This window comes from Phacochoerus africanus, chromosome 9, assembly GCF_016906955.1.
Source record: "Phacochoerus africanus isolate WHEZ1 chromosome 9, ROS_Pafr_v1, whole genome shotgun sequence".
Taxonomy (NCBI): Eukaryota; Metazoa; Chordata; class Mammalia; order Artiodactyla; family Suidae; genus Phacochoerus; species Phacochoerus africanus.
This window is the reverse complement of record NC_062552.1, coordinates 96,260,379-96,286,181: the sequence shown is the minus strand read 5'-3', so window position 1 is coordinate 96,286,181 and position 25,803 is coordinate 96,260,379. Positions and strand designations below refer to the sequence as shown.

Here is a 25,803-nt window from a genome sequence, read left to right as displayed (position 1 = left end):
ATTAAACTGTCTTCCTTTTCTCATTTTCATGATGGCTATCCTAATAATACTCTAGCCTGGACTTTGGCCAGGACATCTGGAGACAGGAATCTTCCTAAATTATTTTTCCCTTTGGGTAATGATTTTTAAAAACCTGTTAGATGGCTAGAGATCCTTGGAGAATTTGTTTTCTTGAGTAATTGTCAAAGACAGTAAGGTCTATGCTTTGGCCAAAGGTCCCTGTGGCAGGTGACATCAGCAGCAGCCCCCAGACTCTAGTCAGTGAGGCCCTTTGGAACTTCATGGGGCTCATCTACGGATCTCCCTCCTCCTCCCTCCAGCACCCCTCATTTGGCACTGGCTCTGCTGTAGCAGTTCTGGCTTATGGAATCTGATTCTCAAGTTGTAATGAGGGTAAAATGAGATGTGTTGGACGCACTTAGCACAGTGTCTGGCTCATAAGGACCACTCAATAAATTGACAAATGCTGACAGTAAAGTAACCAGAGAGACCCAAAGGTGGCAGTGGATGACAGAGGCCATACTCTCTTCTGTCTCACTGAAAGGCAATTTCTATTGTCTCTTTTGAAGGCAGTGTAGTCTGGTGGTTAAGGGCATGGACTGTGGAGCTGGACAACTTCAGTTCAAATTCTATAGGTCATTAAACTGTGTGATCTTAGGCAAGTGACTTAACCTCTATGTGCCCCAGTTTTATTATCTCTAAAAGAAGATACTAAATAAACTAATAATTCCTACTCTACTGGGTTGTGGGCGATTTAATGCGTTAATACACGCAAAGCACTTCAAACAATGCCTGGAACACTTTAAATGATATGTAAGTATCCCCTGTTATTGTTATTAAATGATGTGTTCCTTAGGATGTATAGGCACTCCAAAGCCTTTGAGGTGCTTCCTAGTTTTCATAAATCAGACAGTTTGCAGTGTAAGTATCTGCTTACGTGTCTGCCTTCCCCACTGGACTGTGAATTCATGAAGAGCGGAGAAATGGGCATATTCACCTGTGTGCGGCACTGCAACTTATGATGATGCCTGACATTTGCGAGGCATTGACCACAGTACTGGGCGTATCGTAGGTCTTAGTAAACGTGCGTCAGTGCAGGCGGGGAGATGGGCAGGTTAGAAGCGAGAAAAGGGCTTCAGGGGCATCATGCACACAAAATAGTCCGCAACCCAAACTACAAACATTGTTATCCAGGAAAAATCCAGTCAAGATTTCACCTTCCTTATCAATACTAAAAGAGCCTGAGAAGAATATGTAGAAAATGAGAATTTGCTTGTATGTGGTTTAATTTTATCATTAGTATTACTGTATGGTTTCGTGTGGGTGTTGTGTGGTTCATTTTGGTGTGCATGAAAAATGAAGTGCCAAATCCTCTCTCTGTGCAAGATTTATTTAGAGTTCAAGAGAAATTGCCACAGACGTGACTCTGTAGGCTGGGAACTTTTCCATGAGAGCTTCCACGTTACAATTTCTCAACATTTGTCATCTGTGTCCTGCCAGGCTCCTTGAAGTAAAAAATATCTTACGCGTGTTTGTAACTCCTTCCGCCCCTAAGGCCCATCACATCATTTGCCCATAGACGCTCAGTGACCACTAGAAATGCGTTAAATTTCTGAAGTCCAGGAAGGTATTCCCCTTTTCCCATCCCTCTCCTGTGATACAGTTTGTCCACCCTTATCTTCCTTTCCATCATCCACCTTATGAACAGCGCATGATCAGAGCACAGGCGTTTTCTTCCTCCATCTTTCGACTTGACACCATTACTGTGCCGTATCGCTCATGTCAGAAATTGCAAGGGCCCTTTAGGAAACAGAATTCAAAAACTTCTGAGACCTAAGGCTCTTCAGACCCTGCAATCCAGCTTTGTGACCCGAGGTAGTCTCTAATTTCTTTCCCCAACACTATTTCTCCTCTTCCTCGGTGAATGTTTTCTGAGTCCTCAAGAGGCATTAGCAGTTCCAGAAATATTCTGTGTGCCCCTGTCTTAATGCCACGCTCCTGGATACCACTTTCCCTCTAGAGAATGAACGCTGGAGAGAGATGGAAAAGTACTTTGAAAGATGTACATGTGAGGAAAATGCAGTGTTCGATCTGATCGCTTCAGTGACAAACTTGCCTCTTTCGAAACTTGACCAGAGTGTGGGGAGAAAATGAAAAGGCAGAAAGATGTTAAGCTTGGCTGAATAATAACCGGCACGAAGAAAAGAGAAGATAACCACCCACCCACAGGATTTCTAGCCTCCAGCCCCAGAAGGTTGACCACAACGGCACTGAAACTACTCTTTATGGAGGGTGTGGTAAAAAGGCAGCCTTACAACCACATTTTCCAAACAGGATAGGGAAGTTTGTGAAATAGAGAAGATGCCTCAGCATGTGGGATCCCACCTGCATCTTGGAAAATAACCAAGATGATATGATCTTATTCAGGATCATTTAATTAAAACAGATTCAGTGATTAATGCCGCTGCTGCTGTCACCTATCATGACAGCGGTGCATATATTTTGAGGAATTGGTGCCAAGGAGTTTGCAGGAGAATGTATCTTGTAATCCTCATGTCATCCGTTGACAGATGAGAAAAATCAGAGGACTGGGCTAGGGATTGGGGATAGGTGTGGTGTATGGAATGACTGGCCAATGGGGACCTGCCGTATGGCACAGGAAACCCTACCCAATATTCTGGGATGATCTATAGGGGAAAAGAATCTGAAAAAAAAAATGGATGTGTATACACATATATAACCAGAAAAAAATATAAAAGGTAATTTCCCCCTGTTACCTGTCTATAAGTGGCAGAGCTGCCACTAAAACTTAGGTCAATCTAACTGCAGGATCTCTGCTCTTCTTTTGTATATGGAAACATACCCAGCCCATTGAACTGGACCCTCTTTGTATACTGCTTTCTTTTACCTTCACAGTGCCCATGTAAAGCTCATAGGCTGGGAGGAAAAATAGAGTATTGAAAAGAGTATTGTCGGAAGTTCCTGTCGTGGCACAGTGGTTAACGAATCCGACTAGGAACCACGGGGTTGCGGGTTCGATCCCTGGCCTTGCTCAGTGGGTCGACAATCCAGCGTTGCCGTGAGCTGTGGTGTATGTTGCAGACCTACCCTAACCCTAACCCTAACCCTAACCCTAACTCTAACCCAACTGGCTCGGATCCTGTGTTGCTGTGGCTCTGGCGTAGGCCAGCGGCTACAGCTCCGATTAGACCCCCAGCCTGGGAATCTCCATATGCCTCGGGAGCGGCCCTAGAAAAGGAAAAAAGGCGAAAAATAAATAAATAAAAATAAAAAATAATGATAAAATAAATAAACTCAAAAAAAAAAGAGTATTGTCAATTGTTTTCTGAAGACATGAGCCTAACGCAGGCAGCACCATTTTCCAGCTGTGTGACCTTGGGATGATCCCATCATTACCCCCAGGTCTCAATTGCCATGCCTCTCAGATGTGAGTGACCGTAACTGCATGGACCTCACGGGGCTGTCGTGAGGATAAAATGAAGTAACTCTCTCCACAGAAGTGCCCGGTGCAAATACGAAGGATTACAGCCATTCCCTACATGCAGGTATTAGAAGTCGGTACTAGGCAACTGGGAACAGGAGACATGAGCAATCGTCTGCTCAGTAGGGCACTGCAAAAACTTAAGATGGTAGCCAGCTGGCTTGCCGGTAAGATTTTGTTTGTGAAAGAGGAAACAGACCAAGATGCCTAATACCTAACTGCTTAATTCCATTCTTAGCAAAAAACACAGTGGGGTCCCTGACAGCCGCCCCTCCCACACGCCCAGTGTGGCTGGCATACTCCTGAATGGTCCGTCATGCGGGGAAGAGTGTTTCATCAACTGGAAAGGGCTATCCAGAGAGAAGAAACCTCCATCAGAGGCCTCCATGCTCATTGGGTGGATTCTTGGAAAACCCAGTTACTCTCCATATGGCCAGAATTGGAGGAAAGTGCTGGGGAGAGGAGCCAGGTCCGTCTCCAACATGGAACAGTAGAAACTAGTCCAATCTGAATTTATGAAATCGCTGGAACCAGAATCAGCCAGCTTCCTTTGGGCCATGGGCTGGCATCACGAGTTACAACTAGGCCATGCCCTCTTCCTAACCCTGTTCTGTCTCTCCTTCCTAATTCCTCCAGGACCCCAGAACAAATGATAAATAGAGCAGATCGTGATCCGAGGGAAACGTACAAAGGGGGAAGGAAAGAGTGTGTTCAAGAGCGTTTCCACCCATTTTGAAATTGCACAGGAGAAGGCTGGCGAATGCCAGGTGCCCGTTCTCACCTCTCTGTGCCCACAGTTCCCTGGCCTCCGTCCATTTCAGTCTCCCTTTAGATCAGCTTCCTGCTCCTATATGAATGCACCATGGTTCAGCTTAACCTCACTCCACCAAGTGCTGGAGAAATGGAGATATACTACATGGCTGTGCCCCCACGGGGCTCACAGGACAGTCATGATGAGAAAAGACAGGGGTTGTCTGGGTGCTGGGTGCCAAGTGCTTGCTACAAAGTGGAAACGGGACCAGGTTTGAGGAGGGAGAGGCCTGCAGGCTGTGTCACCGGAGAAGGTTTCTGGAGGAGATGGGACCTCAGCTCTGCCTTAGAGGCAGATTTTACATAATAAATGTGTTGCAGTCCTTGGTTGATGTTTTTAAATAAAATTTTTGTAGCGAAAATTTTTATTTTATTTTTGTCTTTTTAGGGCCACACCTGCAGCATATGGAGGTTCCCAGGCTAGGGGTCCAATTGGAGCTGTAGCAGCCAGCCTACACCACAGCCGCAGCAACTCGGGATCCGAACCTCATCTGCGACCTACACCACAGCTCACAGCAGTGCCAGATTCTTAACCCACTGAGCAAGGCTAGGGACCGATCCCTAGTCCTCATGGATGCTAGTTGGGTTCGTTAACTCCTGAGCCACGACTGGAACTCCTGTAGAGAGCTTTAAAGTGCAGCCTGCTGAAAGAGCAAAAAAACAAGGGAGAAGTTTGGGAAAATAACCTTCTTGGAGATATTCCTTCATTTACCCGGTACTGAATCATCCAATAGCATCAGCTAAGTAGAGTCATCCCCCCCAAAATTAGGAAAAAATTGAAATAATTTGAGATTTTAAAATATCACATTAAGTAAAGGAAGAAAAAAACTAGGAAGAAAAAAAGAAAGGAAGAAAAGAAACTTATCATGGGAACATAATTGGATTTCTTACACTTATTTTATGGGTTGGTTTGGCATTAAGAGTACGCATAGGCTCTGGCATCCAACCACTTACCAGGTGGGTAACCTTGAGCAAAACTACTTAACTCCTAACAGTTTCAGTTTTCTTCCCTGCAAACTAGAAATGCTAACAGTGTACCTCATAGGGTTCTGAGAAGGATGGAGTTATTGGTGTAAAGCACAGGGTCTGGCCCAGAGGAAGCTGTCGCTTGTGGGGAAGGGGGCATCACCAGAATGGAAGGAAGCTAAAACTCTTAGTCCAACTCTGCCGCCCTCAACAGCAGCATCCGAACCGCCATCCTCTGTCAGGCAGTCCTCTCATCCCTTCAGTGAGTGAGCAATAGAGCATTCATTTCTCCGTATATTTCTCCAGACTTTGTGCTTGGACAATAAGTATATTTTCAGCCCGACTTTCACATTCTCCTTTGGGATTTTTCACCTCATCAGCCTCTCCCATGTGCTCTGAGTTATGCTGCCCTTCCTCTCTATCCCATCTGAAGCTTCCCTGGGTGGCCTTCTGCTCTGTTGGACACAATGGTGACCCCACCAGGGACAGACAATGACTGTGGCCTCATCTGGACCCTGATGAGGAGTTCATAGGCTAGAACCCAGGGCTCACCAACTGACCAGAGTCCGAGTGTCCTGGGTTCAAATCCTTGTTCTGCCTTTTACCAGGTATGTGACATTGGGCAGGTTGCCACCCTCTCTATGTCATTTCCTCATGGAAAGATAATCCTGCTTCGGAGTTCCTGTTGTGGCTCAGTGAGTTAAGAACTTGACATAGTGTCCATGAGGATGCGGGTTTGATCCCTGGCCTCCCTCAATGCATTAAGGATCCGGCATTGCTGTGAGCTGTGGCATAGGTCATTGCTGTGTTGCTGTGACTGTGGTGTAGGCTGGCAGCTGCAGCTCCGATTTGATCCCTAGCCCTGGAACTTCCAAATGCTGCAGGTGTGGCTGTAAAAAGAAATAGAAAAAAAAAAAAAAAAGAATCCTGCTTCACTAGGGCCACTTTGAGGATCCTGTTAAGTGATGGATGTCCTTATGCCGCATCTCCCAGTTTTCTGACTTGAGAGTTGCTAGTTTACCTCCAGTTAAATCCATGTTTATCAGAATCTCCTGAGGTATTAGTCCAGGCACCACTCGGTTCTACTGAATCAGAATCTAGGCTTGTGACCTGGGAATCAGCATTTTTGCCATTATCCCAGTTGTTTCCAGTATGGGTGCTTCCAGGCCCACACTTTGAGAAATGCCGCCCAGACTGCTCTCCCTGCCCGTGAGGTCGGGAGGACAGGTCGTCCAAGAGGGACCTGCTCCTTCAACCGCAGAAGCGCTTCATCGGTCATGCTTGGTTTTACTTCCCTGCAGGCTTCCTTCTTCACACACATTTTCTCCAGATTTCAAAAACCATTTCCATAGCCATTGCTATACTGGAAATAACATTGGATCTGGAGTCCAAGTGGCCTGGGTTCAAATCCCTGCTCTGCCGTTTACCAGCTGTGTGACGTTGGGCAAGTTGCCAACGTCTCCGTATCATTTTCTCACGTAAAGATAATCCCGCTTCTCCAGGCCATTTTGAGGACCCAGCAAAGTCATGTGTGAGTAACAGCTTTAGGAATGCAAGATTGTTCTGCAGTGCAGGTTTTTATCATCCTCTTGGCGCCTGCCATGCCCACATTCAAATCCAGTGAGCATATGGATTTCTGCACATGAACAAAGGAAACTTCTCCTCCTTTCTGCCCTGGTATGACTTTGGTTTTCCTTATGGACTGAATCCGTGACAAGCCTGGGCTGTAATGTGGCTCCCCTGGATTCTGTTTCTTCTTCCAAGCCCTCAGAGCTAAGGAGGACAAGAGTTTCCCCAAGTTCAGCAACAAGAAAGGGGACTTTCTTCCTGGGAAGGAATCTGGCCTGTGCATCTTCCAGACTCTACCACCATCTCCTAACTCAACTGATAGGGAAATCATTTGAGGAAGCCTCCAGGTGCTAAGGCTGTGGCTGGGCCAGTGGCGTGCAGGTTTTTTTTTTTTTTTTGTCTTTTTGCCTTTTCTAGGGCCGCTCCCGCAGCATATGGAGGTTCCCAGGCTAGGGGTCTAATTGAAGCTGTAGCCGCAGGCCTATGCCAGAGCCACGTGGGATGGAATCTGAGCCGTGTCTGTGATCTACACCACAGCCACAGCAATGTGGGATCCTTAACCCACTGAGCAAGGCCAGGGATCGAACCCACAACCTCATGGTTCCTAATCAGATTCGTTAACCACTGCGCCACGACGGGAACTCCAGCAGTTAGTCTTCTTTATCTCCTTTCTTAAGAGTTTTCCTAGGCTGTGACTCCTCCCATCTCCTTGCAGCACCTCCTATGGAATGCACAGGTAGGGGTCCTGCAGAGCATCAGCTCACTGGGAGTGATCCACAACCAGACCCCGCCCCCTGCACCCCAGTCTTTGTGGCTGAGCTTCATCTTTCCTTTCAGGCTGTCCTCCCTGTTTCCTTCCCCAGCATTACCATAGCAACACAGTGGTGTAAAAAATAAAAGAGCTGAGGCATCTAAATATAGTCTGAGTCTCAACACTTCCAGCATAGAGCCTACATTCGAGGGGGTGACAGCTAGAAGAATAAGTGGCAGCCAGGAGAAAGAGAATGAGTTAAGGAAGGATGGAAGATAGAAATGAAGGATGGGGACTAGCCATTCACTGAATCCGCTGCCTGTGTCGTATTTAACTCCCATCCTCCCAGTGTGGATGGTATTGTTATTGCTGAAGACACAGAAACTCCAGGAGATTAGGAACTTGGCCAAAGTCACACAGCTATGAGCATTAGAGCTCAGATTTCTAACTCATATCTCTGGGGTCCCGGAGTTTATGCATTTTTCCACCATTATATATATATATAGGTGCAGATGAGAGATTTTGCTGAGGACACTGGGCTTTTTGAGATGGTCATGTAAAATGAGCTGAGGCCAGAGCTCAATTAAATCACTGGATGAGATTCGGCCTAATAGGGTAAGGGGTAAGGAGAAGAGGGCAAGCAGGCGAGCTTCTACCAACGCAGCCCTAGTGTGTTCCTTGATGACTGGGGAGAATGAGGAAGGGGGTGTTGGCGAGAGTTTCCCAGGGTGCATGATGATATGGAGTGGGAGTGGAAGCCGTTTTGATGCCCTAAAATGGAACTTAAACCTGTGCAAAAAGGACAGGATTAGAAACCCTAAACCACACAATGCCCACTGTGATTCATGCCATCACTCATTCATTCATTGAACAAATATTTTTATTAAGCCTCTGACATGATGTGCTCAACTCTGGAGACATGGAGACAATTAAAATAAATACAGCCCCAGCCCTCATAGAGCTTAGAACAACGGGAGAGACAAATGAGGAAATAATTACACACTCGATTGATGCTTTACACCTGTGACCTGTATAAGTACATAGCAGAAGTATATCACCTCCCTCATGCTATCAGTGTACTGGAAATATAGATGCTGTTACAAATGAAAAAGTATCCGCTTGGTCAATTTTCAAGGTGATGTCCATTTTCAAGGTGATGGACTAATAACTTAGCTTTGGCCATGGGCCCATGTGATCCGTGTGCCCTGCAGACCTATTCCTTGTCCTGTATCTTCATAATAATCACGAAGCCCATCTGATCGCCATACACACAAGGCTTTCAACACCCAGCAAACTGGACCCAAGTGAAATCCGACAGTATTATGTATTATGTATTATGTATTATGTATTATTATGTATTATGTCTTCTTCCCACAGCCTTTGCTATCACTGGCATAAAACCAAGTGTGGGTTAATGTAGACAAGGTGAGTCAAGCCATGGTACTGGCTCCTTAGGGTTACCAGCAGCAGCACAGGGAAGTGCCTTGAATTAAGCAGGAGTGAGAAGAGAGGGAGTAGGTGGTGGAAAGTGGTACGTTTCTGTGGAACCAAAGCTTTTTCAAAATACCTGCAAGGCAGCAAATACAGGGGATGCTGTATGAATGAGTTAGAATTAGATAATATAATGTGTGTGGAGCCCTTTAGCTCTTTAGAGAAATACTGTCTAAATACATAGTGCTCGCATCAAAGATAATGATATAGTACTGTATTTATAGTGCTCTGCTACTTACCTGCCAGCTCTTTCCCAGGGATGCCGTGCAGATGAATGGGCGAGATCTGGGGACTGTGCTTTGAAATCCTTGATTAACGCCCTCCAGGCAGATGTAGAATTTCAAATATATTATATTACTGTTATTGTCGTTTGGTTTTCTTTTATCACCCTAGAGTGTCACTGCCTTCCGTTTCAGGTGAACAACTCTGCCTGACTGTTACATGCCCTGAATGTCATCGGAAAGTCAGCAACCCACAGATGCGCAGTATAAACAAACATTTTTTTTTCACTGAGGGTTCAGAAGTGTGCTGGGCCGACCTTTGCCAGCTGCTTGCCCCTCTCCGTGAATCCAGGTTTTCCCAAGCTCATTTTATTTCCACCCCTAGAACAGGAAGATGCTGGAAATGAGTAATCTTTGGGTCCTGAACGGGGTTGAGAGGTGGCCGTTGGAGGAAGGGAAACAGACTGTTTCACCCAGTCCGGCCAACAGAGAAAGGGAGCACAGCTCGGGAGAAGTCACTGAAGTGGGGGGCGGTGGGGGAGGAGCTCGAGAAATTGGCACTAATTGCAACCACAGAATAAGATTCTTGCATCTCTGGAAACAGAAAAGGGGTGGGGGTGGGGCTCATGTGTCAATCGGAGCAACCAGGATTGGGCTAGAAAGAAGTGAATTCAAATGCTGTCTCCACCTACTTGACCTCCTATGGAGAATTTTTCCTCTTCTAAGGTCCAGACGCCTTCAGTAGGACAAACTGGTACCATTGCTTCTTCCTGAGAGATCGTACAGGACCCCTGAAGGCCCTTCTCTAACCAATGGGATTGAAATATGCAAATGAACCGCCTCTGCACCCACCCTCTCAGCTCCGCCCTAGGAGAAGGCAAAGCTCTGTTGGAGAGCGAGGAAGCTCTCTGTGGGGCGCCCAGCTAACTGTGGGGCAGGGGGTGCTGGGAAAAGATAATCCCTGCTAACAAAAGGACTACCCGAGACAGGCTAAGGTCCATATGCAGTGATAGGAAAATGTGCCCTCTCCAGGCATACCCCTTTGTAATTCTTCCTCAGGCCACAGGGTGAAGTTCAGAAAATTCTCTGCCTCCTCCAGCACCAGCTCTTGTCAAACGCCCAATCATCTTGCCCTCTTCTGACCCTATCCTGGAAACTAAGGAAAGAATAATCCCTTTATTGATTGCTCCAGTCACAATTTATGCAACATCAAATTAAGCAAAATGTATGACTGCGTATTATATGCTAATTACTATGCTATGAGTTTTACTTGCATTGTCTCATTTAATCCTCTTAAAAACCCTTATGAGGTAGGTTTTATTATTGCATCCATCCTTAGATAAGGAAACAAGGGCTCATAGAGATTAAGCCATCTGCCAAAAGTCCTAACTCTTTTTTTCCCCCTTAGATTAACTTTGCTTTATTTTTATTTATTTATTTTTATTGAAGTATAGTTTATTTACAACATTGTGTTAGTTTCTGGTATAAGCAAAGCGATTCAGTTATTAAAGGATATTGAATATATTTCTTTGTGCTATACAGTAAGAACTTGTCATTTATCTATTTTATAAGTAATAGTTTGTACCTGCTAATCCCAAACTCCTCATTTATCCCTCCCCTACGTCCTTTCCCCTTTGGTAACCATAAGCTTGTTTTCTATGTCTGTGAATCTGTTTCTGTTTCATAAATGCATTTATTAGTGTCATATTTTAGATTCCGCATATAAGTGATATCACATGGTATTATCTGTCTCTTTCTGACTTACTTCACTTAGTATGATAATTCCCAAGTCCATCCATGTTCCTGCACATGGCATCGTTTAATTCTTTTTATGGCTGAACACTCTTCCATTGTGTGTATGTAGCACATGTTCTTCATCCATTCCTCCGTTGATGGACATTTAGGTCACGTCCCTGTCTTGACTGTTGTAAATAGTGCTGCTCTTAACATTGGGGTGCGTGTGTCTTTTTGAATTATAATTTTTTCCAGATAGAAGCCCAGGAGTAGGATTATTGGGTCACACGGCAGTTCTATTTTTAGGTTTTTTGAGAAAACTCCATACTGTTTTCTCTAGCGGCAGCACCAGTTTACATTCCCACAAACAGTGTAGGAGGGTTCTTTTTTCTCCACACTCTCTCCAGCATTTGTTATTTGTAGGCTTTTTAGTGATGACCATTCTGACTGGTATGAGGTGGTACCTCATAGTTTTGACTTGCGTTTCCCTAATAATTAGGGATGTTCAGCATCTTTTTATGTGCCTATTGACATCTTTGGAGAAAGTCTATTTAGATTTTCTATTTTTTGATTGGGCTGTTTGGTTTTTTTTTTTGTTGTTATTGAGTTGTACGATCTGTTTGTATATTTTGGAAATAAAGCCCTTGTCAGTTGCATCATTTGCAAATGTTTCCTTCTGGTTGGTAGGTTGTCTTTTCATTTTGTTTATGATTTCCTTTGCTGTGTGAAAGCTTGTAAGTTTGATTAGATCTCGTTTGTTTATTTTTGCTTTTATTTCTATTTCCTTGAAAGAAATGTCCTAAAACTCTTTTAATTCTTTTCGAGATTTGACGTAAGTCATTCCTATTTTATTTTATCTTTTTTGGCTTTTTAGGGCCGCACCCATGGCATATGGAGGTTCCCAGGCTAGGGGTCAAATTGGAGCTGTAGCAGCTGGCCTGTGCCACAGCCACAGCAACACCAGATCCGAGCTGTGTCTGCAACCTACACCACAGCTCATGGCAACGCCAGATCCTTAACCCACTGGGTGAGGCCAAGGATCGGACCTGCATCCTCATGGTCGCTAGTCAGATTCATTTCCACTGAGCCATGGTGGGAACTCCAAAACGTCCTAAAACTCTCAGATATCTCTGACCATAGGGCTCATGCTCTTAACCATGACTGAATTACTGAAGTGACAACAGAGCCAGGTTCTAGCCAATGGGACTCCTTTTGTGCATGCTTTGAAGGCCAAAGGAGTTTAGATTTGTTTGGAAAGGGAAAAGGAAGCGATTAAAATGATCTTTTTGGAGTTCCTGTTGTGGCTCACCTAACAGGGTATCCATGAGGATTCAGATTAAGTCCCTGGCCTTGGTCAGTGCCTTAAGGATTCAGTGTTGTCCCAAGCTGTGGTGTAGGTTATAGATGCAGCTCAGATCCTGCGTTGCTGTGGCTGTGGCGTAGGCCAGCAGCTGCAGCTCCACTTCAGCCCCTAGCCTGGTAACTTCCATATGTCAAGGGTGCAGCCATAAAAAGAAAAATATTTATCTTTTTATGAGAGTAGCCCAATAACAACACTCTGAAGGGGATGATATGAGCAGGAATGAAGTCAGGGAAGCCAGCACAGGTCTGCCCCAGCACGCTTTCCGGTGTGATCACATGAGTTAAGTGTAGACTTTGCTCTCAGTCTCCAGCTCAAATCTGGGCTCCATCACTTAGTAGTTTTCATTAATTATTCATTCATTCGTTGACCAAATATATATTGGGAGCACCTACTATGTGCCAGAGACTGTTCAGGCACTGAGAGACAAACACTTGCAGTTTCTGCTTTCATGGACTTTATATTCTGGTGGGGGAAACAGACTGTACACAGATAAAACAAATAAGGAAACAAGATAAAAATGAAAGAGTGGGATTTGATGGAGAGTAATTGCAGAGCCAACCAGATTGGATGGACAAAGAAGTAACAGGTAGTCTGAGACATTTTAAAAGGACCCCGTGACAAGAATCTGGAAGAGGAAAATCCCAGACAGAGGAAACCGTTAGTGCGAAGGCCCCGAAGCAGGAATGAGGTTGATGCATTTGAGAAAGTGGAGAGAAGGCAAGCGTTGCTTGGGGATGGAGGAAGAGTGGTGGGAGGTGAGTTGGGGGCAAGCCCGGCTGAGCTCTGCAGGCCTGATCAGGTTCTCGGGATGGTTCTGATGCTGGCAACTTATTTGAAATGCATATTCTCAGGCCCTATCCAGACCTCTTGAATCAGAAACAGTGGGACAGGGCTCAGGGTTCTGTTTCATCAAACTCTCTCCATGATTCTGAGCACACTGAAATTTCAGCACTTCTGGGCTAGATTATGCAGTTTTAATTTTAGTTAATGGGAATAAATGCATCGGGAACCTACTGAGAGTTTATGTGGGGGAGTAGCATGTTATAATTTTCTTTAAAAAAATTTTTTAAAGCACCCGGGCTAGAGTTCTCTTGTGGCTCAGTGGGCTAAGTAAATGGCATTGTCACTGCTGTGGCTCAGGTTCATTCCCTGGTCTGGGAACTTCTGCATGCTAAGGATACAGCCAAAAACAACAACAACAACAACAACAAAAACAAACAAACAAAAAACCCACCCTGGCTGTTGAGAAGAGAATGGCAAGAGAAATGGAAGCAGGGGGCCAGGCTGGGTTAAGGTGGCTGTGACAGGGGTCCCGGGCAGAGGTGACAGTAGCTTAAGCAGGTATGTGGTCGAGAGGAGAGCTGGACCATGCCTGACAAGGACAGGGGGCAGGAGCTAGGGTGGCAGAGAACTGGACACCTCCCAGAGTAGAGTTCAAAGCCAGTGTCTTCAGAGAAGACATTCCATCCTCCCCATCTCCTCCCTTTTGTCTAAAATTAGGGAGCTTGAGCGGAGATCCGGCCTGTCTCAAGAGGGCGCGGCGGTGGTGGGGGGGGCTTCCTTTGGTGCAGAGGGACAGGTGGCGGGCAGCAACGATGAAGGGGTGGACTCTGAAAGGCTGAGAAAGTTGGCTGGCTTCCCAAGGCCTAAGGGTTTGGTTCAGAGGGTGAGGTAGGGGCCCTGCTTACATCACACCTGTTCAATTGAGTGCGACCTTCAGCTTCCCAAAGCGAAGCTTTTGCTTTTTCACTCGTATCAGTACCCACCGAAATCCCCAAAGAGAAATAAGGCCTCTTTTCCGCCTCTGTAGGCTCAGAGAGGACAAATGCCTCAAGAGAAAAAGCAAATAAGAAGCAGGAGCAGAACAAACCCGCTCCTTTTGCTGTAGGTCTAACACCCTCTCCATTATACCACCAGGCCCTGATGACCACCAGAGTGGATTAGGATTCGGGTGATGTGAGTCACCCAAGTGTAGGGTGGGTCCTGCCTTGATTTAAAATTTTGGTATTGTGTTTGTCCTGGATTTCTTACTTTAATTCTTATTTTTAATGTTGCATTAAAATACGACAAGTTTACTATAAGCTAAAGCACCTTGCAAATAAGTATAAAATATTATTTATCTATATTGCTGAGTTGTTGGGTGGACCCTTAAATGTTGTGCCTGGGCCTCCCTTGTCTCACCCTGCTCCTGGCCCTGGATCCATTACTCTCTATTCTGTATCAGCTTCTTTCATCGACTGTCAGCAGAACTTCAGACTTTTAAGCCAGAGCAAATAGAATTTCCTTCCCCTCACCCTTGGGAAAATCTCATCTGCTGCTTTTAGATTGTCTTCCCCCCAAAGTTTCCATACTATGGGAGTTCCCGTTATGGCTCAGGAGGTTAAGAACCTGACTAGTATCCATGAGGACACGGGTTTGATCCCTGGCCTCACTCAGTCAGTTAAGGATCCAGCGTTGCCATGAGCTGTGGTGTAGGTTGCAGATGCGGCTTGGATCTGGTGTTGCCGTGGCTGTGGCATAGGCTGGCAGCTGTAGTTCCGATTCAACCCCTACCCTGGTAACTTCCATGTGCCGCAGGTCCAGCCCTAAAATGAAAAAAAAAAAAAAAAGTTTGCTTACTATGTTCCTGCCACAATCACCAAGCAGCAGTCAGCTAGGTCCTCACGGCGCAGAGGGTACAGCGCCCAGCACTCCTGCAGCTGAGCAGGGCTAGGACTCAGCTCGGCTCCAGCACTTTGACAGCCAGGGCCCCCGTTTCGTTTCTAGGTGATGCAAAACAAGAATTTGCCACTGGGCTGGTAGAAGAAGAGACGAACCCTGAACCAGAAAGCAGGTCATTTAGAAGTCTCACAGGCAAGAATTTGTGACAACACTTTTGGGAGGCACAACGCCATGCGCCCGAAATGGTAACAGCAGCTGACATGTAACTGGGTGCTTTCCTGTCATCCAGGGCCACTGCATTGCACAGCCCCAGGGCCAGCACTCCCTTGGACATCTATATGAATGGGTGGAATGCCACAGTTCTGCCTTAATTTAGTACTGGACGGAGTCAGTCAAGAAAACACTTGTAGATCAGCTAATCTTCCATGCAGTTAAGTCACTAATTGAAGGATTTTTTTCCCACCCAGCCCAGGGACAGTAATCTTTCCTGGACTTGCTATTCACTGGGGTTTCTAGAAATTATCCACCAGAAGTATGGGCTTCAAAAGCGCTCCACTGGACAGGGATTTGAGGTGGAGGCAGGAGCTTAGACTATGTTTGCCTCAGGTCCTGAGGAGTCAGCTCCTCTCACCTCCTAATTATTAGAAGCTTTTTCTTGGACCTGAATTTTCGCATCTATCCAATTCAAACTTCTCTCCTTTCTGTTTGGATTGAATCGTTCTTAAGAAATGAGATCCCCAGCAGAAAGAGAAAGCGGGACAGAGAGACCCAGCATCTCCAAAGCTATGAATCGAATAACAGCCCTTTGTCCTCTTCAGAGCTGGAGCAGACACACTGTTAAATAAAACGATTTTATAGATTATTCTCACTGCCTTTCCAAGAAAGGGATTTGTCAATTTCAAGACACAGAAATGTTTTATTCCTTGATCATGGGTGGTTTTTTTTTTTTTTTTTCCCTCCCATTGACTTGGAAGCAGAAGGTAGTTGGAGCTGCAAGTCCACCTCCTCTCCCCACCCCGCTTTCTTGGGGTGAAGCAGGACACACTTGCAGCCCCAGTAGGGCTGCAGGTAACAGAGTCACATGTGGGACTGAGACCCAAAGGTCCCCTGCTACGGGGATTGGAAATGTACTTCGCCTTTGGGGATAACTAGGCAAGCCCCCTACAGAGACAACTCTTGAGAAGGCCCGGTTCTCCCACTCACATACGATGGAATGTTCCTAACGCTTGCCCCGCCCTGTCAGAGCCCCACTCACATGCATACACACACAATCAGGAACATGAAGCACTTGTTTTCCCACGTGTGTGCACATGCTCGCACACAGAGATTTTTATCTTTGTGTGGTGGCCATGAGCAATAGACAAGCTTAGGCGCCTCCTTGAGGTTTGCTGTATACACGAGGCAAGACGGATTTGAGCTGCCTGAGGAATGTAAGTGGATGCCCTCCACTGAGACACTACATTTCTGAGAGCTTACTATGGTCCCCTATGATGTGGAAATTCCACAAAAGCAAAGGTAGGTCAGGAGCAAAAGGGATGTTTTCTGTACAGGTTGACAGCACTAGACCATAAGCTCCATGAGAGCAGGAATGTACTTTTGATAAATAGTAAGTGGGTGCGTGGATGGATGGACAGATGGACGTTACAAAGAGCTTCTAGTTCCTGGAGTGAAGGTTCTGTCTTTATCCTCTATGAAAGGCTAGAGAGGATAACACTTTGTGATTGAAAATCTTTTCTGTGGAGTTCCTATTGTGGCTCAGTGGGTTAAGGACCTGATGTCTCTGTGAGGATTCCGGTTCTGATCCCTGGCCTCACTGGCATGGCCGCAAGCTATGGCATGGTTCACAGGCTTGGATCCTGTGTTGCAGTGGCTGTGGTGTAGACCATACCTGCAGCGGCGATTTGACCCCTAGCCTGGGAATTTTCATATGCCGCAGGCGCAGCCATAAAAAGAAAAATAAATAAATGAATAAATACAATCTTTTTTACCCTGGAGAGCTGCCCTGTGAAGCATGACAGCCTTTGAAAGAAAGGGTGCTGGAGTTCCCGTCGTGGCGCAGTGGTTAACGAATCCGACTAGGAACCATGAGGTTGTGGGTTCGGTCCCTGCCCTTGCTCAGTGGGTTAACGATCCGGCGTTGCCATGAGCTGTGGTATAGGTTGCAGACGCGGCTCGGATCCTGTGTTGCTGTGGCTCTGGCGTAGGCCAGTGGCTACAGCTCCGATTAGACCCCTAGCCTGGGAACCTCCATATGCCACGGGAGTGGCCCAAAGAAATAGCAAAAAGACAAAAAAAAAAAAGGGTGCCTACTTTAGAAGACTGCATTTCTAAGAAATTAAAATTTCTTCTCATTTTTCCCTGACCATTGGGAAACAGAGTGAGTGGCCCCTCTGGGTTTTTGGCACCATTTTACCTCTGCACGTACCCTGCAGCCTCAGGTTCATAGCCGTACAGTCATCTCAGATGTCCTTTTCCTGTTAGTCCCAGGTAAGAAGCTCTTTGGCATTGGGACAGCAGGTATTTAGGAGAGCAGAGGAATTGGCCATGAATTACAGTGCCCAGTTATGAGCCCAGACAAGTGGACAGAATGAGCATCATGCCCTCAAATGCCGGTGTGTGCCCATCGACTTCCCAGCAGTTAGGTCTTGTATCTGGAGACAGAATGTTCCTACACTTTGCCTAGAGGAAGCCACATCCTTTTGGGTTTTCTCTGATCAGCCCAGCTAGTCATAGGTAGGGAGAATTGGCAACCACCAGGGGGCTCATCAGAAGAGTCCCGAATAGATGCCAAAGCAGCAAAGATCGTGTGCATGCTCCTCCATGTACACCCAAACACCCTTCCATCCCACCCTGCGCCTCCCTGCATGGTCATCTTCCCATCCACCTGGCTACTCCACCAGGTCACAGAAAGTTCTTCAGTGAAATCTATGTCTCTGCCTCTGCCTGTGCCACATTCTTGTCAGTTCAGGCACGTGTGTGGAGTAGGGAGTCAGACAAGAGTCTGCCAAGCTGGGCTGCCATGTACAGTTGTGCAGGTTGTGCACTGCAGTGCACAAAGCTTACCAGCATACCACTTGGTGTCAGCATTTCTTTGAAGGTCAGCTACTTGACCTCCTAGGAATCCCTTTCACAGACTTCCTCACACATGGCCATTTCCCTACTTTTTCATACCACCAGAAATGGAGTGATCACTCTCTTTTAAGCCAGTTCATCTCACTGATGTAATGGTATGTAGTGGAAGGGAAGTCTGCGCCCCTGCCAGTGGCCTAAGTCCTGTGGACGCAGCACTTGTGACAGTTCCAAGAACCACTTGGAATGGACACCAACTCCCCCTGGGAACGGCTTTCTTAGGGATCCACATATCAGATCCCAGTTAGAAGCTCAGGCGTCGGAGCCACACTGTCTAAGTTCACCAGCACTGCCACTCATTTGACTATGACCTTGGGCAAGCCTCTTAACTTTTCTGCACCTCTGGTTTCTCCTCAATAAAATGGGGATAAAAATAGTTCCTGAAATTCCTGTTGTGGCTCAGTGGGTTAAAAACCTGACTAGCATCCATGAGGTTGCAGGTTCGATCTCTGGTCTCACTCAGTAGGTTAAGGATTCGTGTTGCCATGAGCTGCAGTGTAGGTCTCAGATGCAGCTTGGATCTGGCATTGCTGTAGCTGTGGTGTAGGCCAGCAGCTGCAGCTCCTATTCGACCCATAGCTTGGGAACTTCCATAAGCCACAGGTGCAGCCCTTAAAAAAGAAAAAAAAAATAATACCTACCTCCTAGGTTATGGTGAAGTCTAAATGATGACAAATGCACCTTGCCTGTCATGTGCCTACCTCACAAGTTTGTTGTGAGGTTGAATTACTTAATATAAGTAAAGGGCCAGAAAAGAACAGTGCCTAGCACAAAGTAAGCACAATTAAATATTAGGAAATTAATTTGAAACATGGCTTCTTGACCCTTCATCATACTAGCCACACTATTCTAGGTACATTTCAATTTCCCTCTCAAAATGTAGTCCCAGATGGACTGAACTCCAGCCTTTGGCTGAAGTGCTAGACTTTGCTTCCAGCCTCCCTCTCCCTGCTGGCACTAGTTTTTGAGCTGCTGCCTCATTTTCCCTAAGATTTCCTTAAAGTCAGGGAGACTTCCTCAAGTAGCCTTGGGCCCTAGACCAGCAGCATAGCTATACCTGGGTTATTTGCTAGAAAGGCAGAATCTTAGGCGTTCCCGTTGTGGCGCAACGGAAATGAATCCAAACCATGAGGAACCATGGAGGTTATGGGTTCAATCCTTGGCCTCGCTCAGTGGGTTAAAGATCTGGTGTTGCCATGTGCTGTGGTGTAGGTTGCAGATGCGGCTTGGATCTGGCATTGCTGTGGCTGTGGTGTAGCCCGGCAGCTGTAGCTCCGATTAGATCCCTAGCCTGGGAACGTCCATATGGCGCCGATGCAGCCCTAAAAAGCAAAAAGAAAAAGAAAAAAAAGGAGATGCAGAATCTTAGGCCCCACCTCAGACCTGCCTAATTACAATTGGCATTTTAACAAGATTCCCAGGAAAAACATAGGCACACCCAAGCTTGAGAAGCACCGCTTTGGGGGGCCCTCTGACACATCTATTTTCAACAGAAAATCAATTTAAAGTGTCCTAAGCCTACTCATGAGACAAAGAGCTTTTCCCCCAGATCTTAGTAGTGTGGGTAGGAGGCTCCATGTTGGGCTGTCAGAATGGGGTTGGAGGTGGGAGGGGCTTTCTTGTTCTGGTTCAGAGCCAGAAACCTGGCCAGGGAAGAGATGGGGGCTGCTGGCGCCAACTAGGGAGTTAAAAAGGACTAAAAGAAGAAGCCAACATGGATGAGAGCCTCCTGAAAGTGCCCATAGAAAGGCTAATAGCACTGCAGCTAACTCTGTGCTGCGGCCCCAGGTCAAGGAAGCTTTGTGAGTGTTAGCTGGCCTGGAGCAGCCATGATAAATTTAGAAATAATGAAAAGGAACCCTTCTTGATGTGGTGAAGAGTCATTTCGTGGGAATCAGGAGGGAAGAGGTCACCAAGTCAGAGATTATTTAGAGATTATTTCCAGCAAGGGAGGGCCAAAGGGTTAGGAAGCCATCTACTCACATCGCAGTACGCAGGCAGATCCCCTATCACCTGCCTCTGCTGCCTGAATTTAAATGTGAGAATTCTGCAGTTCTTTACTGTGGCCACAGCTTGGGAATGGTACTCAGGCTTTACCCACCCACTTGTATGAAATAAGCTATAAGAGTAATAGGGGACATATGCTAAAACCCTAACCCTGCTGTTTACTAGCTGTGTGGCTCTGGGCAGGTTATTTAACCTCTCTGAGTATCTGTTTTCTCACCTTTAAAGTGGAAGGAATAATGCCTATGTTGCACAGCTGAGGTAAGGATGAAGTAAGAACGCTCTTCTCATAGCACTGAATACAATGTAGATGGATATATTGTCCGATTCCATCCCTTGTATAAAGTGAAATTCACAAGGTCCTGATTTGGAATTGGGTGTTGTCATACAAAGGATGTTCTGAGAGGCTGGCCAGGCAGCCCAGAAAGATGTTTCCTCATCCCTTCTGGGTTGCCGGTGGGAGAGCTGCTGGGAGCATCTTTTCCAAGCATTGCAGTCAAGTCTTGGCTGGGAATGCTCCCTGCTTTGGCACCTCCCTCCACAGAAAGCTTGGAGGAGAGGCAGGTGCAGGCCCAGAGCCTCTGAAAGCATCACTGCCCTTTAGGGATAATTAGCCTCTCCAGATAATGTGACTTTGTGACCATTTAGTAACCACCCCTGGGCAGAAGGAGAAATTGGGAATAGGGGAGATGCGGGGTTCAAAAGCCCTAGTCTAAACCCAGGAGTTGGATCCCAGCTTGCTGTGGGAGAGAACGCCCATAGACTGGACAGTCAGAGGAGGTTAAATAAGCTGGGTTGTAGTTCAGTGGCATATGGGCTTCTGGCCTCATTGTCCCACTGAGAATCCTTAGACATTTGGTCAAAGTAGCCTTCAACATACTTTTTTGTCTCTAATGACTTATATTTTTACTGTGAAAAGGCAGAGTAGTTTCATTTCGTGAAGGGGCAGGTTCATGATTAATGTCTTGAATTTCAGATTAATTTCATGAAATTAGAATTTTCATGAATTTCTAATGTGTTAGAAATTTGCCATTAGAAATTCACCATTAGCAAGTCACCCAGGAAGACATGATTGAGGGATTCCTCTACCCTTGGCGCTGGGACGCCAGTGACAAAGAAGAGAGCCATGCCCCCTGTCCTCAGGGGGCTTACACTCTCATGTGGGCACTTAGGCCATCAACACATAAGTTAAGAACCTAACCAGCTAACTTCGGGCTGTGACGGGTGCACGGAAGGGAATGAGCAGGGTAAGTTACATGATGGGACATGACGGAAGGCGAGCCAGGATGGAGAGGTAGGGATGGTGGGGAGGAAAGAGACCCAAAGGAGGTAAGATGGCCTTGGAAGACCACCCCGAGGAAGGAATGCTTATGTGGGGAAGCACAGACCCAGGCACAGGGAACAGAACAGCAAGGATGGTGCCCTAAATGGGAAAGGACTTGGACTTGAGAAACAGAAAGACAGTCTATCTGAGACTCTTGAGCAAGAGGAAAACATTACGAATGGAGTTGGGTGATACAAGATTCTATAGACAGTGGGTAAGGACTTTGTATTCATTCCACGTATAGGAGGCTAGTTTTTATTTTCAGTAGATAACCCTGGTTGTCATGCAGGGAAAGGACTGAAGGAAGAAGGCAAAGACAGCATTGGGAAAAACCTCTTGGGAGGCTACCGCAAAGTCCAGCGGAGAAGGAATGGTGTTTTTTAATTTTTTTATTATTTTTTTTATTAGAGTGTAGTTGATTTACAGTGTTGTGTCAATTTCTGCTGTACAGCATAGTGACCCAGTCATAGATATATGTACATTCGTTTTCTCATACTCTCTTCCATCATGTTCTATCCCAAGAGACTGGATATAGTTCCCTGTGCTAAAGAGTAGGACCTCGGAGTTCCCGTCGTGGCACAGTGGTTAACGAATCCGACTAGGAACCATGAGGTTGCGGGTTCGGTCCCTGCCCTTGCTCAGTGGGTTAAGGATCCGGCGTTGCCGTGAGCTGTGGTGTAGGTTGCAGACGCGGCTCGGATCCTGCGTTGCTGTGGCTCTGGTGTAGGCCGGTGGCTACAGCTCCGATTCGACCCCTAGCTTGGGAACCTCCATATGCCGCGGGAGCGGCCCAAGAAATAGCAACAACAACAACAACAACAACAACAAAAGACAAAAGACAAAAACAAAAAAAAAAAGAGTAGGACCTCATTGCTTATCCATTCCAGTTTGCATCTACTAACCCCAAACTCCCCCAAAGACCCCCTCCCTCCCCCGCCCCCCCTTGGCAACCACAAGTATGTTCTCTATGTCTGTGAGTTTCTCTCATCTTTCAAGAGCAAGACTGTTTTGCTCTTGGTCTTGATAGCCAAGGGAAGATGGTGATGAATTAAATGTTTGAGAGTCAGAAGTGGGAGCTGGGAGGGGGAGGAAGAGGAGGGATGAGGCAAAGGAAAGAATCAGGGTTGGGGGGCGATTCCAGGATAGGATAGGTGATGGTGCCATTGGCTGATGGGGAAGAACAAGGTTGGAAAGAGAACTGAAACATGGCTGGTGGGGACTCTCACTAAATTTAAGTGTCCTTGTGGTCTCCTTTGTGTCTTGAGCAGAACTGAGGACTTTATCAATTTTCAGGCACTAGAAGGGATTTCTCTAGCCTCCAGGCCAGATTGCACCTTAAGCCCAAACAGACGCCATGCCTTCCCCATGACTGAAGTCGGGGAAGTAGTCTTCCACCCTGCCTGCTCCCCTCATTACACCCTCCAACTAGAGTTTCCACCTCCCTAACCTAAATCTCTCTTGCTACTACTTAATGTCTGCCCTCATTTCCCTGTCTTCAACTGAGTCATCAATGGTTTCTCTTATTCTGTTTATCTGTTCCCTAAAAATCAAACACGCACAGGCCATGCTGCGTGTTTCTGACATGTGTTCTGTCCAGCCCAGAGCTTGTCACTGATAGGGACACAAAACCAGATTTGGGGAGAATCTAAGAGTCACTCTCCATGCTACTGCCTTTCCAAGCCCCTCTGAGAACCAGTTTGGGATCTATCATCCTGTTTCATTCAGTTCTTTCTTGACCTGATTTCCATTTCCAGCCTGTACTACCTCTTATTTAACCAGTTCCATTTATTGAGTTTCCTTTATTCTCTGACTCAATGATTGGAGATGATAATATGCCTTTACATATTACTCTTAAATCACCAAACTAGTGTTATATTACTCTTAGTAATAATAGTTGCTATTTATTAAACATTTCCTGGAGAACATGCACCCTGCCAGGTGCTTTGCATGCATGATCTCAGTTAAGAACGCTAGGAAGGGGTATTAGGAATCCACTTTACAGATGAGACTTGGAGAGCTTTAGCCTGAGGTCACCCAACCTGGTTGGGGGTGGGGGGGCAGGGGAGCAGGTTCGACTCCAGGTCGCAGTCTCTAACACCAAGGCCACTGCTCTGAAAGTGGAAAAACCATAGTATCATGACCTTTCAGAAGTGGAACCATCACTCCGTCTTTGGTGGCCAGCCAGGTTTTTCTGCCACTGAGGCGGGTGTGGCCAGTGATGAGGGTTTGGGGTCTGGTTTTGAAGCAGTGGGGTGGCGGGGGCCGGCCAGATTTGTGACTGCTATTACATTCCCTTCAGGAGCGATGGACGCCCATCTGGTTCTACAGGATCAACGGTGTGGACAGCAGAAGCTCTGTAGACACCCAAAGCTCTGACAGTGACTTGGGAAAGCTCTAGTGAGCAGAGAGGTTGTCCCAAGTCAGAATGTAGCAATATTTATTAAAAAAGAGTAAAGGGTGGAGCTCTTAGTCTCCACAAACAGCAGCCCTCGGGGAGGGGTGGGTGGTTGGTGCTGAGCGGGGCTCCTTTCCCTTTACTGAGGGAGACTCGGCCCCAAGCCCACCCCCATCCTGCAAGGTCTCACACCTTACAAGAGAGGCCTAAGCATCTAATCTGGGGTCTGGTCTGGAAATGTTCCCCTCATCAGGCAAAGGCTGGCAGAGCCTCAGGGGACCTCCCTTTTTAAAGCTCCTAGTAATTTTTTTTAAGGAATGCAAAAACAGCATTGAAATTGGTTTACGTTTTTTAATGTTTAAATTAACAAAACAGGAGTTCCCACTGTGGCGCACGGAAACAAACCCGACTAGTATTCATGAGGAGGCAGGTTCAATCCCTGGCCTCGCTTAGTGGGTTAAGGATCCAGTGTGGCCGTGAGCTGTGGTGTAGGTCTCAGATGAAGCTCGGATCCTGAGTTGCTGTGGCGGTGGTGTAGGCCAGCTGCTGTACCTTTGATTCAACCCCTAGCCTGGGAACTTCCATATATGCCTTGGGTGCAGCCCTAAAAAGCAAAAAATAAAAATAAATTAACAAAACAGGAGTTCCCTGGTGGCCTAGCAGTTAATTATCTGGCATTATCACTGCTGTGGCTTGGGTCACTGCTGTGGTTTGAGTTGGATCCCTGGCCAGGGAACTTCTATATGCCTTGGGTGTATCAAAAAAAAAAAAAAAGCCACAAACAAATAAAACAATACCTTTTCACATAAAAAACAACATAATTGTCTTTGTCACAAGATTATTGTAGAATTGACAAACTAGTCATAATTTAGAATTCCTATGATCCTGCTCATATGCTCCTCCGACTGCAGAAGCTCATTTGAGATCAAGTCAGTAGTGTTTGATGCTTATGTGAATTACCAGAAGGTGCAACTTGAGCCAAACTGCCCTCCTGGCTTCCCTGTAATAGCCAGGACCACAGAGAAAGGGAGAGAAAGCCAAGACTCCCACAGGCCAACTGTGTCCTGCCCCCACCACCCTTACTGCCTTTTCTATCAATAAACCTTTGAAATCAGTATCAGCTGATTTCAAAAATAAAAAAAAAAAAAAACTTTTTTTTTTTTAATTCTCCCTGTCCCCAAAGCAAGAGAAGATGAGGAAGCAAATGCTTTAGGAGGAACTTAATTCCATGTCTCCTATTTCACAGCTCTCACAACAGCCCTGGGGTAGCATAAGCATGGTTCATCCCATTTGTGTGTCTGTGAAATCATTCATAAGGTGACATGGCATGTCCAGGGTTGGAACCTAGAACCTTTGGCTACAAAGCCTGAGCACCTTCAGTCTTCTGATCATGTCACGAAGCCACACAAAGCCCACAAGGAGCCCAGTGGGGCTGAAGAGGGCCTGGGTTGGCCCCTCTCCTCATGCCCCCATGGTATTGGGGCAAACTCTGACCTTTCTGTATCTTTTCACTGTTTGTTTGGTTGGTTTTTTTCTTCTTCCTGTTTCTTCTCCTGGCTGGCCCCCTACTCTGCTCCTTGCTTATGATACTTATTTTTCCATCCACAGCAAAACAATTCACATCAAGGTAATTGATGATGAGGCGTATGAGAAAAACAAGAATTACTTCATTGAGCTGATGGGCCCCCGCATGGTGGATATGAGTTTTCAGAAAGGTGTAGTACCCTGTCCTCCCCACTAACATGGACAGTCTTCTCGCCCCTGTTTCCTCCTTTCTCCAACCCGTTTGTCTCCTTCTCTTCCCCTTTCTTCTGCCTCTCTGGTTCACTGTCCCTCGTTTCCTTTCTTCTTCTCTCTTTCGCCCTCTCCCTCTCCTTCTTCTC

At 46.3% G+C, this 25,803-nt stretch overlaps 1 protein-coding gene across 8 annotated transcripts in view; it reads left to right on the top strand.

Annotated features, from left to right (window-relative positions):
* Window positions 1-25,803, top strand: part of SLC8A3 (solute carrier family 8 member A3) — a 153,736-nt gene that overhangs the window by 108,620 nt on the left and 19,313 nt on the right. For 5 of the 8 annotated variants that reach the window (XR_007137085.1, XM_047796536.1, XM_047796535.1 and 2 more), the window contains exon 3: window positions 25,529-25,635. The exons of the other annotated variants lie outside the window; for them this stretch is intronic. Coding sequence is in view for 4 of the 5 variants with exons in the window: in XM_047796536.1 (XP_047652492.1) it covers window positions 25,529-25,635 (107 nt within the window). In the remaining variant the exon portion in view is untranslated. The remainder of the gene's footprint in view (window positions 1-25,528; window positions 25,636-25,803) is intronic. 8 annotated transcript variants of the gene reach the window in all.